The sequence below is a fragment of the Aulonocara sp. 'chitande type north' Nkhata Bay genome, linkage group LG8 (genome assembly GCF_057382095.1).
Source record: "Aulonocara sp. 'chitande type north' Nkhata Bay isolate Kocher_YH1m ecotype deep benthic linkage group LG8, A_spYH_male_GT1.1, whole genome shotgun sequence".
Taxonomy (NCBI): domain Eukaryota; kingdom Metazoa; phylum Chordata; class Actinopteri; order Cichliformes; family Cichlidae; genus Aulonocara; species Aulonocara sp. 'chitande type north' Nkhata Bay.
The window spans coordinates 11,777,762-11,790,010 of NC_141351.1; the positions used below are offsets into that span (position 1 = coordinate 11,777,762).

General features: G+C 39.0%; 2 protein-coding genes across 4 annotated transcripts in view; one reads left to right on the forward strand and one right to left on the reverse strand.

The window, feature by feature from the left end:
* Positions 1–6: 6 nt before the first annotated feature.
* Positions 7–12,249, reverse strand: part of taco1 (translational activator of mitochondrially encoded cytochrome c oxidase I) — a 26,472-nt gene continuing 14,229 nt past the window's right edge. The window contains exons 2-7 of one of the 3 annotated variants that reach the window (XM_086303603.1): positions 3,030–3,116; positions 2,540–2,855; positions 2,339–2,445; positions 1,452–1,585; positions 679–841; positions 7–361 (exon numbers count right to left, since the gene is read on the reverse strand). In XM_086303603.1, the coding sequence (XP_086159729.1) occupies positions 152–361; positions 679–841; positions 1,452–1,585; positions 2,339–2,445; positions 2,540–2,816 (891 nt within the window). In that variant the 5' untranslated portion in view covers positions 2,817–2,855; positions 3,030–3,116 and the 3' untranslated portion in view covers positions 7–151. Of the gene's footprint in view, positions 362–678; positions 842–1,451; positions 1,586–2,338; positions 2,446–2,539; positions 2,859–3,029; positions 3,117–12,249 lie in introns of all 3 variants that reach the window. The other 2 variants (XM_086303602.1, XM_086303600.1) reach the window with 2 other exon arrangements.
* The window catches only part of pth3r (parathyroid hormone 3 receptor), a 9,446-nt gene continuing 2,080 nt past the window's right edge, over positions 4,884–12,249 (forward strand). The window contains exons 1-6 of the mRNA XM_086304769.1: positions 4,884–4,949; positions 8,141–8,246; positions 9,669–9,779; positions 9,953–10,077; positions 10,638–10,732; positions 10,836–10,989. Of these exons, the coding sequence (XP_086160895.1) occupies positions 4,884–4,949; positions 8,141–8,246; positions 9,669–9,779; positions 9,953–10,077; positions 10,638–10,732; positions 10,836–10,989 (657 nt within the window). The remainder of the gene's footprint in view (positions 4,950–8,140; positions 8,247–9,668; positions 9,780–9,952; positions 10,078–10,637; positions 10,733–10,835; positions 10,990–12,249) is intronic.

Here is a 12,249-nt window from a genome sequence, read left to right on the forward strand (position 1 = left end):
ATACAGTCACACTTTCAGACTCTCAATTTTAATTTCAAGACTCTGTTCTTACTGATAACATGCAGTATCGGCACCCATGAGGTGTCAGCTGGCAAATCCTTTGTCTCCAATATTCCACAGTTAGTGTCCACCTAGTGTCCAGAGACTGTCCTCAGCTGTGAGCCTGGATGTTGTCCCACACTTTGACTACATCTGGACAGTCATTGAGGGCTTCTATTAGAATTGAAGCAGCATCGAGGTGATCCTCGTCCAGGGGTGCGTGTGTGCGGGGAACAAACTCCAGCCCAGAGGATAAAACCTCCATTCCTAGCTCCTTTAATAAGGCCCTCACCTTATTCAGGTCAGCCACATCACAGAGAAACTAAAGACAAAGAGGTAGATCAAGCTGTTAAATAAAATTTGTACCTATTATTATAATATTGTAATTATTTATTTATTTTTTTAGATTTCTACATTTCAGAGACCTTGAGTATTTCTTTTTTCATTTTGTATTGAATGCACAAACTGAACTGTATTTAACCTGAGGACAGATCTGAAGGTTGTGTGTTCTACTGTACTGTATGGAAAACTGAAAAAAACATCTGTTTGTCGGTATCTCGAAGAATTAAATCATTCCAATCAGTTATTTAAAGGCACATATCAAAACTGAAATCATTTTCCTGGAGGTTGATGTCCGACCTGCAGCAGGGGCTTCTCCTCCTCATCCTCCGTCTCTTGGACGTCTTCGGCTCCAGCCTCGATGGCCAGCTCCAGTGCTCTCTCCGTGGTGATGTTCTGACCTGGCACGACCACCACTCCCCTCCTCTGGAAGTTATGCCGGGCTCCGTCTGACAGCATCCCCCTGAGGATGGAAGCAGAATTTAAAAATTTTTTTTTATTCCGAAGGCTTACAAACAGATACGTTTACTTCTTCAATAAAAGAATAAAAACAATAAGAACATGTGAGTAGTAAACAAGCAAGCTTAAATACATCTCCCTGCTGTTTTTTCATCACTTATACCAGCAATACAATCTTTAATAAAGACATACATTACAACATACTATTAAGCTTTCATCACTGCTGTTTCCTGCAACTAGAGGGACATCTACTGGCTACTTTACAACAAATCTTTTGTATCGTGTGTGTAGAAACCTGAAATGTCCTATAACAATCTGATATTCTCTGTCCATGTTCTTTGTTTTTTTTTTCCTAATCTTTAAAAATTAAAACACTGCTCCTCTGGCATGTTTTGAATATTTTATCAAGGTATTCTCAGGTAATCTCTTAAGATTTGTTAACACTGATTTTGCATACAGCTGGGATTTGTTTTGTGTGAGAGAAAATTGATGCATCTGTTAACCTTAAGTACATGTCGAGCAGGTTAACACTAAAACCATCGGCGATGGTGTGAAAACGCTCGTAAACCTGACACAGTTACAGAAAGGTGAGACTACAGGAAGCCGGGCCTGACCCATTCTTGTTAAGCAGGCGTTTGATTTCCTGGTGGGTGCGTGAGTTGTTGTCGGTTAGGACTTCGACAAGCAGCAGACACCCGCCGGGTCCCCGAGCCTCAAACATGTGCTGAGATGCTGGCTTGGCCTTTTCCTGCAGAGACAGGACACAAGACGAGAAGATGACTGCAGCACAGTATCACAAAAAATAACACATACAGTTATGTTCTTAAGTATTTGGACAATTACACTTTTTGATATTTTTGTACACCACCACATTAGATTTTCACTGACTCTTGTATTTACAGCAGGCTTTAAGATTTCTGTGATGGGCAAACTGCGAATTAATAGTACAACACATTTAAAACAACTGTTACTGGAATCAAATTAAAAACCAGGGAAAACAGGTGAGTTCTGAGTAAGAACTCAAAGGTCTCTAATGATATTCTGGGGTAGGTGGTTCCACAGGGAAGAGCCTAAAGCTGAAAATGCCAGATGCCCGTTATTTTTTAGCCCTGTGATAAGAGCATCCAGAATCATCTGATTAGAAGACCTTAGTGCTGTAATGGAGTGTGGATGGTTAAAAGCTTAGATAAATAAGGGGGCAGGACAATTCAAACAATTAAAAACAAGCAAGAAAATCTTAAAAATTAAATCTAAAAGAGTGGATAAAACGGGGACCGTGTGTTCTCCATTGACTTGTTCTTAACTGTGTCACATTTTATTGATATATTTATAGATTTTTAATGACCCTCACCTAAGACTGCTACCCGGCTAAACAATGCATAAAAACTATTGGATGCAGGTAACCTGCAAACATGCTCTGTGCTCACACTGGGGAGGATCTGTTTGAAGTGGCACCACAGATGCTTTCTGTATCTCTGTGCCAGTAAGGTTATCAACGTACCGCACTCTTGACTGCAGCATCTATGGATGCTTTGGGCATGTTCTTGCTCCTGCACTGCTCCAGTATGTGGGCCAAATTTAGATTCAGCTCTGGGTTAGATCCACCTTCTGAGGATGACAACCAGAAGTGAAATTTTATCCAATCAGAAACCGTAAAGCAGTGAAGCTCCGATTAAACAAAACAAAACCCATTCTCACGTACCTTTGACAGCTATTCTTATCATCATACCAAACTTCATAAACATCCTCCCCCTCGCCTCATCTTTTGGTCCCTTGACGTGCTTCACCTTTGACCACTTGTTATGTCCGGCACACAAAGCGGGGCACAGCTGCAGTGTCCGGGCAGGAGGAGTCCTCCACCCTGAGGACACCACACATGAAGACGGCGGGAGAACTGGCTCCAGAGACGGGAACCTGCTGGAAGCCGCGGACACAGGGGGGCGGAGAGCTCTCAACAGCAGCAGCACCGGAGCCGCCATGCCCTTCACACACACAGACACACAACTACATGAACGCTCCTGCTGCACATGTAAGATAAGATAAGATAACCTTTATTAGTCCCACACGTGGGAAATGTGGAGCAAAGACTACGTTTAATGAGTGAGCTGAAAGTCTCCGTCTGAGGGAGAGAGCTCCAAACTTTGCTGTAACCACAGTAAATAATAAAAACTGTCTGAAGTTTTCCAACTTACGAGCTGACAAGTCAGGAGAGCACGCAGCTGCTTCTGCCCTTGTTGTCAGACCGGTACTTCCGGGTTGAGATGACGTCGGAATCGGACCTGTCAAAATAAAGGCTGTTAAATTATTTTAAATCATGACATTTGTGATACAGTAAATTCGTAATAGTGTGCATTACTATACATATATTTTTAAATAACTGACCACAGGAGTTACGGAAATGTTAATAGAACATTTAATGAATTAATAACTACATTCTCACTTACCAATTTTGTCTTTAGTAGTTGTAAAATGAATTTAAAAAAAGATTTTTATTTATTAAACGCCAAATAACAACAACAGTCGTCTCAAGGCGCTTTATGTTTTAAGGTAAAGATCCTACAATAATACAAAGAAAACCCGAACAACCAACAATAGTCAGGAAAACAAAAAGAAAGGATTACAAAACACGCACAACAAACACAGAAAATATTCATTTCCATTCAGTTTTATTTATATAATCCCGAATCACAAATGTTGTCTCAAAGTACTTTATATTGTGGAGTTAAGATCCTAGAATAACATGACGCACTTTAAGCAAGAAGTTGGCAACAGGAAGAAACCTCTGGTAGAACTAGGCTCAGGGAGGAGCAGGCACCTGCAGCGACTGGTTTGGGATGAGAATAAATAAGAAATAAAAATAAGAAACAAACTGAACAAACTTCATCATTCACTAGTCCAGACAGTTGGAAAATGTGGGCAAGCTTCTCATCACATAAACAACTCAAGTGCAGCACATATGTAAAGTCTGACATCACAAAGTGAACATCTGACATCATCAGCAGGTCACAAACCAGTAGCACCCCCAAAACAAGATGGTACTACCTCACTAGAACAACTTCAAACCAGTAAAAAAAAAAAGTAGAAAAAGTAGAAAATAAAAGATGACAGAGACACCTTTATTGATAAGTCAGAGGTATTGTTTATCTAATGCAGACTCATCTTCACTTTCCTATTTATTTATTTATTTATTTATTTATTTATTTATTTATTTATTTATTTATTTATTTATTTATCTGTTGCTTTATTACTTTTTAAATGTATGGAACCAGGAAAACATATGATAGAGTAAAACCATGGCAATCTAAAGTGTCTCTGGGTTTTCTGATTGTGGCTGAGGACCACTGAGTACAGCAGACTATCACCATGCATACAAATATAAGTTCTTCAAAAATGCCTGTCAAAACAATGTTTGTCATATAATTTGTGCATTTGTCATTCATGCATATCAGAATATATATTATGTAATATATATTACTTTAACTGGTGTGGTAAGTAGTTCTATGAGTCTGGTTTGTATCACTGCTTTCTAAAGTCTCCCAGTGCGGGATACTCATGCTGTAAACCAAGTATTAAATTATGTTACTAGTAAAAACTAAGAGTCCTATTAGTGGGAATAGAAAAGACCAGGTTAAGGCAGACAAACAAGCCAAATGTCAAGCACAGAGAGATAATGACAGCAGAGGAGAGCAAAGAGTTAAGTGAATGGAAGCCACAGCATATCAAGGCCAACCCATCTCATCCCAACAGTCCTAAGAGCAGCGAAGGAGGAGGTTTCCTCCTCAGTGCTCCTCTCTTCCCCAAAGAGAGATCATCCAACCACAGACAGCCCCTCAAAACTCATTAGTAATGTCAACTGAGCTTCATGCAGAAAACTCTGGACCTCAAGAGACTCCAAAACACAGTTCCTGTTGACTAATAAAGGAGCACAGATGGGACACGAGAGAAGAACATTAACTTTAGGACAAAGTTCCTTCAGCACAACCTGAAGAGGATAAAATGATCTGAGAGTGAAAGGTGTGCTGTTCTGTTTCAGCTGGAGAGACATCATGTTGTCTGCACAAGGAATTATTGTTTTTTACTTTTTCCACGGTGTAATAACAGCCTCAGCGCTGGTAAGTTGACTACATTCATAATATTTAAATTGTTTAATTATTGAACAGTTATTCACTGATGGGGTTTGTCAGGGGAAAATATTTTACTCCTGGTTTGCTGCTATTTCTCTGCTGCTTTACTGTTAACATAAATGAGGTCAAATAAGTGCAATTTAAACCCAGATATTGAATTTTCTTGATGATTTCTACTAATGTAAGCTTTTTCAAAGCAAACTTTACTTAAAAGGGCTAATAATGATCTTAAACGGATTGGAGCAGTAGATAAATTCTTAGTCTCACTTGCGTCTTGTGTCCTAAATTTAAACTTTTCACACAGCAGCAGCATATCTTACACTTTATTATGACCCTGAGTCAGACATGACACATCCGCACTGCTGCAGTTTGGGCCAAAGTTAGAAAATTTCATGTATCTGTGATCCGCTTTGATGCTTTGAATTAGATTTATTTAATGCTTCAGGAAACATGCCAGACATTCAGCAGCAAGACTGAGATGACAGTGTCTTCTTAGTTAACTGATGGGGTGATAAGGAATAAGTTTTCCAGCAGTCCTGCTGAGGAAAATAAAAAGTATTCTAACCCACCTCCATTCCTCTATTTTGAGTGAATCTCGCATCAAACCATGAGACAACTGAGACAAATTATAAAAAAGCTCATAAGAAATTTAATTGAGTAGAAAAATACTTCTTTTCATATAAAAAGTGGATATATTAATATAGTTCTTCTCGAGGCAGAGAAAAAAAACTTCACATCACAGCAGCACAAGAACCATCCCTCTCCTTTATCAGAAGTCACCTGTGGTCTGCTTTACCTCACAAACCATAATCAGCTTTGACCCTTTTAACCTTTCGCTGACTGAAGCATGCTAACAGTGACCGTAAGTGCCCTTCTTCATCTCTGGATCTCCCCCGTGTCCATCCTGAGTGTTGATCTCGGACAGGATAACAGGATCATGGAGGTGGGAGGCTAAGGCAGTTTAAACAGTTTGTGTCGGGAGAAAAACAAAAAAGCTCCCCTTCTGTATTAAGAGGCCCAGATAACTTCTCTGTTAGATCCAATCCACTCAACAGTGAAGGGTTTGAACTACACAGGATGCCTGGATATGCTAAACCAGGGGTCTCAAACCTACAGCTCCCAGAGCCACACGCGGCCCTTTTATCAATCTCCAGTGGCTCCCTGTGACATAAAAAGTAAATGAATATTTAAACATATAAGATGTATTTTAAACATTTTAATTATTTATTTATCAAGTTTCTTCCCATTCCCAGTTTTAAAAATGTGTTGCTTATAAGATTAACACATTTTAAAAGCCCCCTATAGTCTGTGTTGCCACCTGGTGCCTTAGCTTCTTAATGTTGCTTTTTCTTAATTTCAGTTATGTGGTTCAGAACCAAGCACTGATGAGGACACATAAGCAGCTAGTCTTGAGTTCTCCAATGCAAAAAATTAAACATAATCTTGAAAATAGAGCGATTCACAGCGTGTCAGTGCTACCGGCTCACCTGTGCGCTCGATCAGGAGCAAAAAGGCAAGAAATGAAAGTGCAGTGAAATTGTGGAAAGATATTTCTAGAAGAAGCCGGATGTTGTTGCATTTACAGGTCTGAGGGTTGATTGACTTGTGTAGCTGAACCTTTGAAATTCATTTGCACAACTACAGCTATTACCAACAATGGTATTCATAACTTTATAGTCTGTGTTTCAAAGTTGGTCCATACATGATATGATAGACCGTTTTTCCTCCACTTTACATTGTTCTGCTTAGTCATTATATTGCAAAAGTAACATCTAATAAAGTTTTATAAATCAATTTTTCTTTTTTTTCAGATCTATCATTTCCTAAAATCACTGAAATAAAATTTGAAAAACAAGTCAAAGTACCAAATCCTCAGAGTTACACGTTGTTAAAGATTTTAATTATTTACCATTAGTATTAGTATTACTTCTGTTTACCAATTATTATCTATTAGCAATGTTGATAACAGGATTTCTCACCTTTATTATAAAGCAGACATATGTTTTGCATCTTTATACACTCAAAAAATATTTATGCCCAAAATGCTAACTTTAAGTAATTAATCTTGTTACATAAGCACAATGTTTAAATGATTATTTATCTGAATAAATATACCTCAGATTTTCTATATTTACTCAAAGGGTTGCTTGACAGTAAACATTAATCAAACCTCTACAGCGAATGATCGCTGCTCAGCGTCCAGCGTTACTAGAAACAAACATTTAGCCAGCTGCAGTTTATTTCACTGTAACGTTGTATTCATTTACCTACATGGTAATTTATAAATCAACTAAATCATTTTCTTTAGCATGTGAGAGTCAGTACTCACCTCTTTTATTCAAGCCAAAGTCCACTGAATGACAGTAGAAATTACTTATATGGTTTTTTTGTTTTTTAATTTCTATACTAGATTTCTTTTCTTCTTTATTTTGTTTTTCAATGTTTCATATTATTAGTTTGTACTTCTTGCTGATCCCTGTGCTGCTGTAATTACGGGATTAATACAGTCTGTCCGTCTATATGACTTCCAGGCCATTTGATTCACTACAAGGCCCTTAAAGCATCAATTAAAAAAACTGAATTTTAAAGGAGAAAAAAAGGACTTTCGATAATTTGAAGAGGTGGCAGTTTGCTTTGTTTGTTTCTCTTCCTTTGCAAATCTTCTGTCTGCTCCGCTGCTCCCCTCTGCCAAACCGTTCTCATGCTCTGCTAGTTTTGATGCTCAGTCGTGAAATGCACCCGGGAACACAAAGCTGCTTGTGCTGACCGGTTCACACAAGCATGGCCCCCGAGGATGAGATCCCCGTGTGGCCAGCGGCAGCCCAGCTGCTGTGAATAAAGGGCCTGGCGGGCCATCATCACATACCGCACTCTCACACAACTATTTCACAACACCTGGAGGCAGCACATCAGATCTTTGGGAGAGGTTGTGGTTGATGAATCACTTCAGAGAGAGTTTCATGAGGATCATCTCAGAACGATGCATAGATGGGTTATATGGCCCTTCAGTATAAATAAATGACATGATTTATGCTGATCATTATGTATTAATCTTGTTTTCTATTGTTTACCATTGAAATGACATATATGCAATAATGTATCTATACGTAGTATTACTGAGAACTTGGTGGGCGTGTCTTCATAATTCATGTGATGCTTTTTTGTTCCTTTTCTTACAGATTGACTCTGATGATGTCATCACACGGGATGAGCAGATCTACCTTCTGATTGGTGCTCATGCCAGATGTGAAAGGAGCATCAAGGCACAAATGCCCCTCATTAAAGGTTTGGGGACTTCTTTTTAAACACTATACAGAGTGCCTCTTTATGGAACTGCTTTCCCCCCGGTTTTGAATACTTTCTATGACTTTGTGAGCCTCCAGTTAGAAATAAAAAGCAGTCAACACTGGAAGTATGTCTGACTTTTAATATTTCAAAGAAGGTCCTGTCAAATAAGAGCCTTTTTTTAACAGGCGGTCAGTGAGTGCACGTCCAAACACACAATTAGATCAACTGTTTATTGCATCACTTGTTTATTTAGGATCAGATGCAACACCCAGTCCAATATCCTGCTTTCCAATATCTCTTTTATTACACAGCGAGGCATTTTTAATTTGGAAATGCGATGGAGAAGCTGATGCTTGATAAGCTGATTCAATGCGGTATTATTAAATATTACAAATCTTCTCAGGAAATGTGACTCAAGCTTTAAGTGTTACATTTTTATTGATTTACCAATCTTGAGGAAGCATTGGAAGCAAGTATGTTTATGCATCAGCTCATTTACAATTTTACCTCCAATATTGAAGGAAATCTATATATGGAGTGCTAAAAGTGCCATAAAAAGACAATAATGGTCTTATATGATGTATTATTACAGGTAAAAGCAGCCAAATGTGATTTAAAGAAGTTTAAATTAGCTAAACTTTGTCTGGTAGCAGCATTAAAATCCTATTTAGTATTTCGGTAACTTAATGATGTAACATTATGGTCATGTAAAAAAGATTAATAGGTATATGGGTATACTTTTGTGTTTATATGTATTTTTTCTGTTTATGTTTATTTCAAATGCACCAGTTATACTCCCCTTAACTGTGTATCACATATATACCCTTACAGTGGTATTAAATAGGGGTGGGGTGAAAAATCGACACAGCATAGTATTGTAATCTGTTGTGTGGCAATACTGCAGAGCTGTATTGAATTGTTTCACATAAAAGGGAGCTTTCCTTCCCACTGTCGCCAAGTGCTTGCTTGTAGAAGTCATGTGATTGTTGGGGTTTTCTCTGGCTTTACCTTACAATATAAAGCACCTTGAGGTGACTAACTTTGAGGAAATAATTAACAGTTTAAAAAAAGGTGATGAATTGGAATATAATATATTGCAGTATATTGCAAAAAGATACAAATTGCAATACACTGATGTTGTGGGTTGTTCTGTGATTTTCACCTCTGATATTAAACATGGAGAGGTTTTAGATAATGAGGGCAGCTCATGTATAAGTTATCCTTGTGAGTCAAGGAGGGGCCTGTTTCAGATAAAATATGAACTGAAGTTTAAATCACTGAGGATTATTTTAAGTTTTGAATCATGCAAAGCTACTCAAGAGCAGTCTACGAATAAAAGTACAGCGTTAGGTGGCACAATGTGTGAACTATACACAGATCTATCAGCTTGCTAACACTTTTTTCACACCATTGTTGAAGATGGCGACTGCACCCCAGAGTGGGATGGGATCATCTGCTGGCCACAGAGCACAGCAGGTCAGCTGGTCTCAGTTCAGTGCCCGGAGTACATCTATGACTTCAACCACAGAGGTAGCAGAGCTCCAGAGATACTAGCATCTGATCATCTACACAGTATAAAAAGCATCCTTCAACCTCAATAACCAGGAAGCAGTAGTTTTGAGAAAAATGCAACTGAAAAGTATAAAATCAAAGATTTCCTTATTCAAAAAATTTATCATTATGTCCTGCCCTCCCATGGACAGGGCGAGCCTACCGTCAGTGTGATGTGTCAGGCAACTGGGAGCAGGTGGCAAGCATCAACCGCACTTGGGCAAACTACAGCGAATGCACCAGATACCTGACCTTCAATCACAGAAGCCACGAGGAGGTGTGTGCATTTGATCCAGTGCTGGGTTGAATTAATCTGTTTGTGCACGTTTATCTAACAGCAGAAAAGAGACAGAACTTCTTTAGAAGACAGTACAACAACGGCCATATTCTTTTTTTGTTTTGTTTTGTTTTTTTAGCTCTTTCAGTATTGCAACTTTATTACGCCCAGGTTACAAATGATCTTTTACAAGGTTTTATGTTACAATACATCGTTTCTTTTTTACATCAAGTTTTTGCTAGTATTTTTAGATTCGAAATTTTCTCTATAAGGGATAGCCACACTCCCCCTATGCTAGTCTTTGTGTCAAATCTCTATGTTTATAGCTTTGATGGTTCACTAAAGATTCTTGTGGTAATGTGTAAGTGTGCATTTGCATCTTTACATGACAGAATATGTGTAAACCGGCCATATTCTTACAAAATACTCTAGGCCTGTCTTCAAAAGACCTTTTCCCTCCAGTGTGCTAATTGTGCTGAAGATACAAAATTACCAATGTGTTCAAATCTGTTCAGTCACTTCTGTTTCCAGATATGAAAAGATGTTTTGCTGTGTTTCAGAAGGTGTTTGAGCGACTCCATCTCATGTACACCATCGGCTACTCCATTTCTCTCGCATCCCTGCTGGTGGCAGTCTTCATTCTCTGCTACTTCAAGTAAGAAGAAAACAGCTTACGAGCTTTGATCCATAAACCTGTAACCGAACAGCATCTCCGGACTTCAGTCTGTTGCATCCAAAGACGTCTTCCTCTCTTTCAGGCGTCTCCACTGCACACGCAATTACATCCACGTTCACCTCTTCACCTCCTTCATCTGTCGAGCGGTCAGCATCTTTGTGAAGGACGCTGTGCTTTACTCCATATCTGATGGCAGTGAAGCTGAGCCCAACTTTACAGGACAGAAGCCCCATATGGTAAATTGTAACGTCGCATTATTTCTTATCACCAGTTATTCAGTTTTGTTCATTTTTTAAATACTTCATTGTGATCAAGACTATCGGCTGTATGGCAGTCAGCACAGTAGCGGTAGTTCACAATGGCATGGCCTGTTTGCAAAGCTAAACAAACCATATTTGCACATAAGCACTCAAAACACCTCATTCATCTAAGAACTTTTTTTCTACACTTATCTAACATTCATACTCCGATGGATGCATCAGAGAGCACCGTGGGCTTAGTAGCTTGCCTAAGGATGCTGGGTCTCTGACAGAGTGTTTTGAGTTTGTTTTGGTCTTGGGATTCTTTCTTTTGGAATGAAGAGATTTTCATTAGTTTTCTGCATTAGTTACTTTTGAGTTCAGTTTTCCTAGTGCCTCTGAGTTTTTAGTATTTATACTTCCAGTTTCTTGTTTTTATCATGTGAATGCCTCTTTCCTGTCCAGTCTGTCCTAGTCTCATCTCTCATCTCTGTTTTCTTACTCTTACTCTTTCTTTCCGGTTATGTCACCGTGTTCGTCTGGTCTCTCTGTGTTTTGTCTTCATGGCTGTCTACAGTTTTTGTCTTGTCTATTTAATAATTTTGTAATCCTGTCTCTGTGTGCTCTCCATTTGTCTCCCCAGCCTGTCATGTCTCCTTTTGAGTTTATCCCGAGTCCCAGTGTCAAGTTCACATGCCTTAGTCTGAGTCTTTGTGTGTGTGTGTGTGTGTGTGTGTGTGTGTGTGTGTGTGTGTGTGTGTGTGTGTGTGCGTGTGTGTGTGCGTGTTACTTCCTGTTTTATTTTGATAGTCCTCTGTCTCATATGTGTTATGTTGAGTTATGACGTCCTTGTCTTGTTAGTTATGATTCTGTTCCCATGCGTTTCCACATCCCTAAATTACACTCGTGTGTATTATTTGTCTGCATCTTCCTCTGTTCTTCATCACGTTCTCCTTCACTTTATGTGTGATCTCAATCAGTCACTTTTATCAGTTTCTACTCTGCCTAGTCATTGTTTATCTTTTGTTTCCTCCACCTTAATAAAGTTGACATTTTGAGTTTAAATCCATCTGATCAGTCCTGCATCTGGGTCCACTCCATGTTCGCCACACACTCATTACATGACAGTTACAGCACATTTCTCATTTCTTCATCCACAACAGGAATCCACCGCCCACACCTGCTGTAATGGACTGAGATCTGGTGATTTGTGCCAAATTCTGACCCTACCACCACCTGCCCTACTTTTGTAGCAGC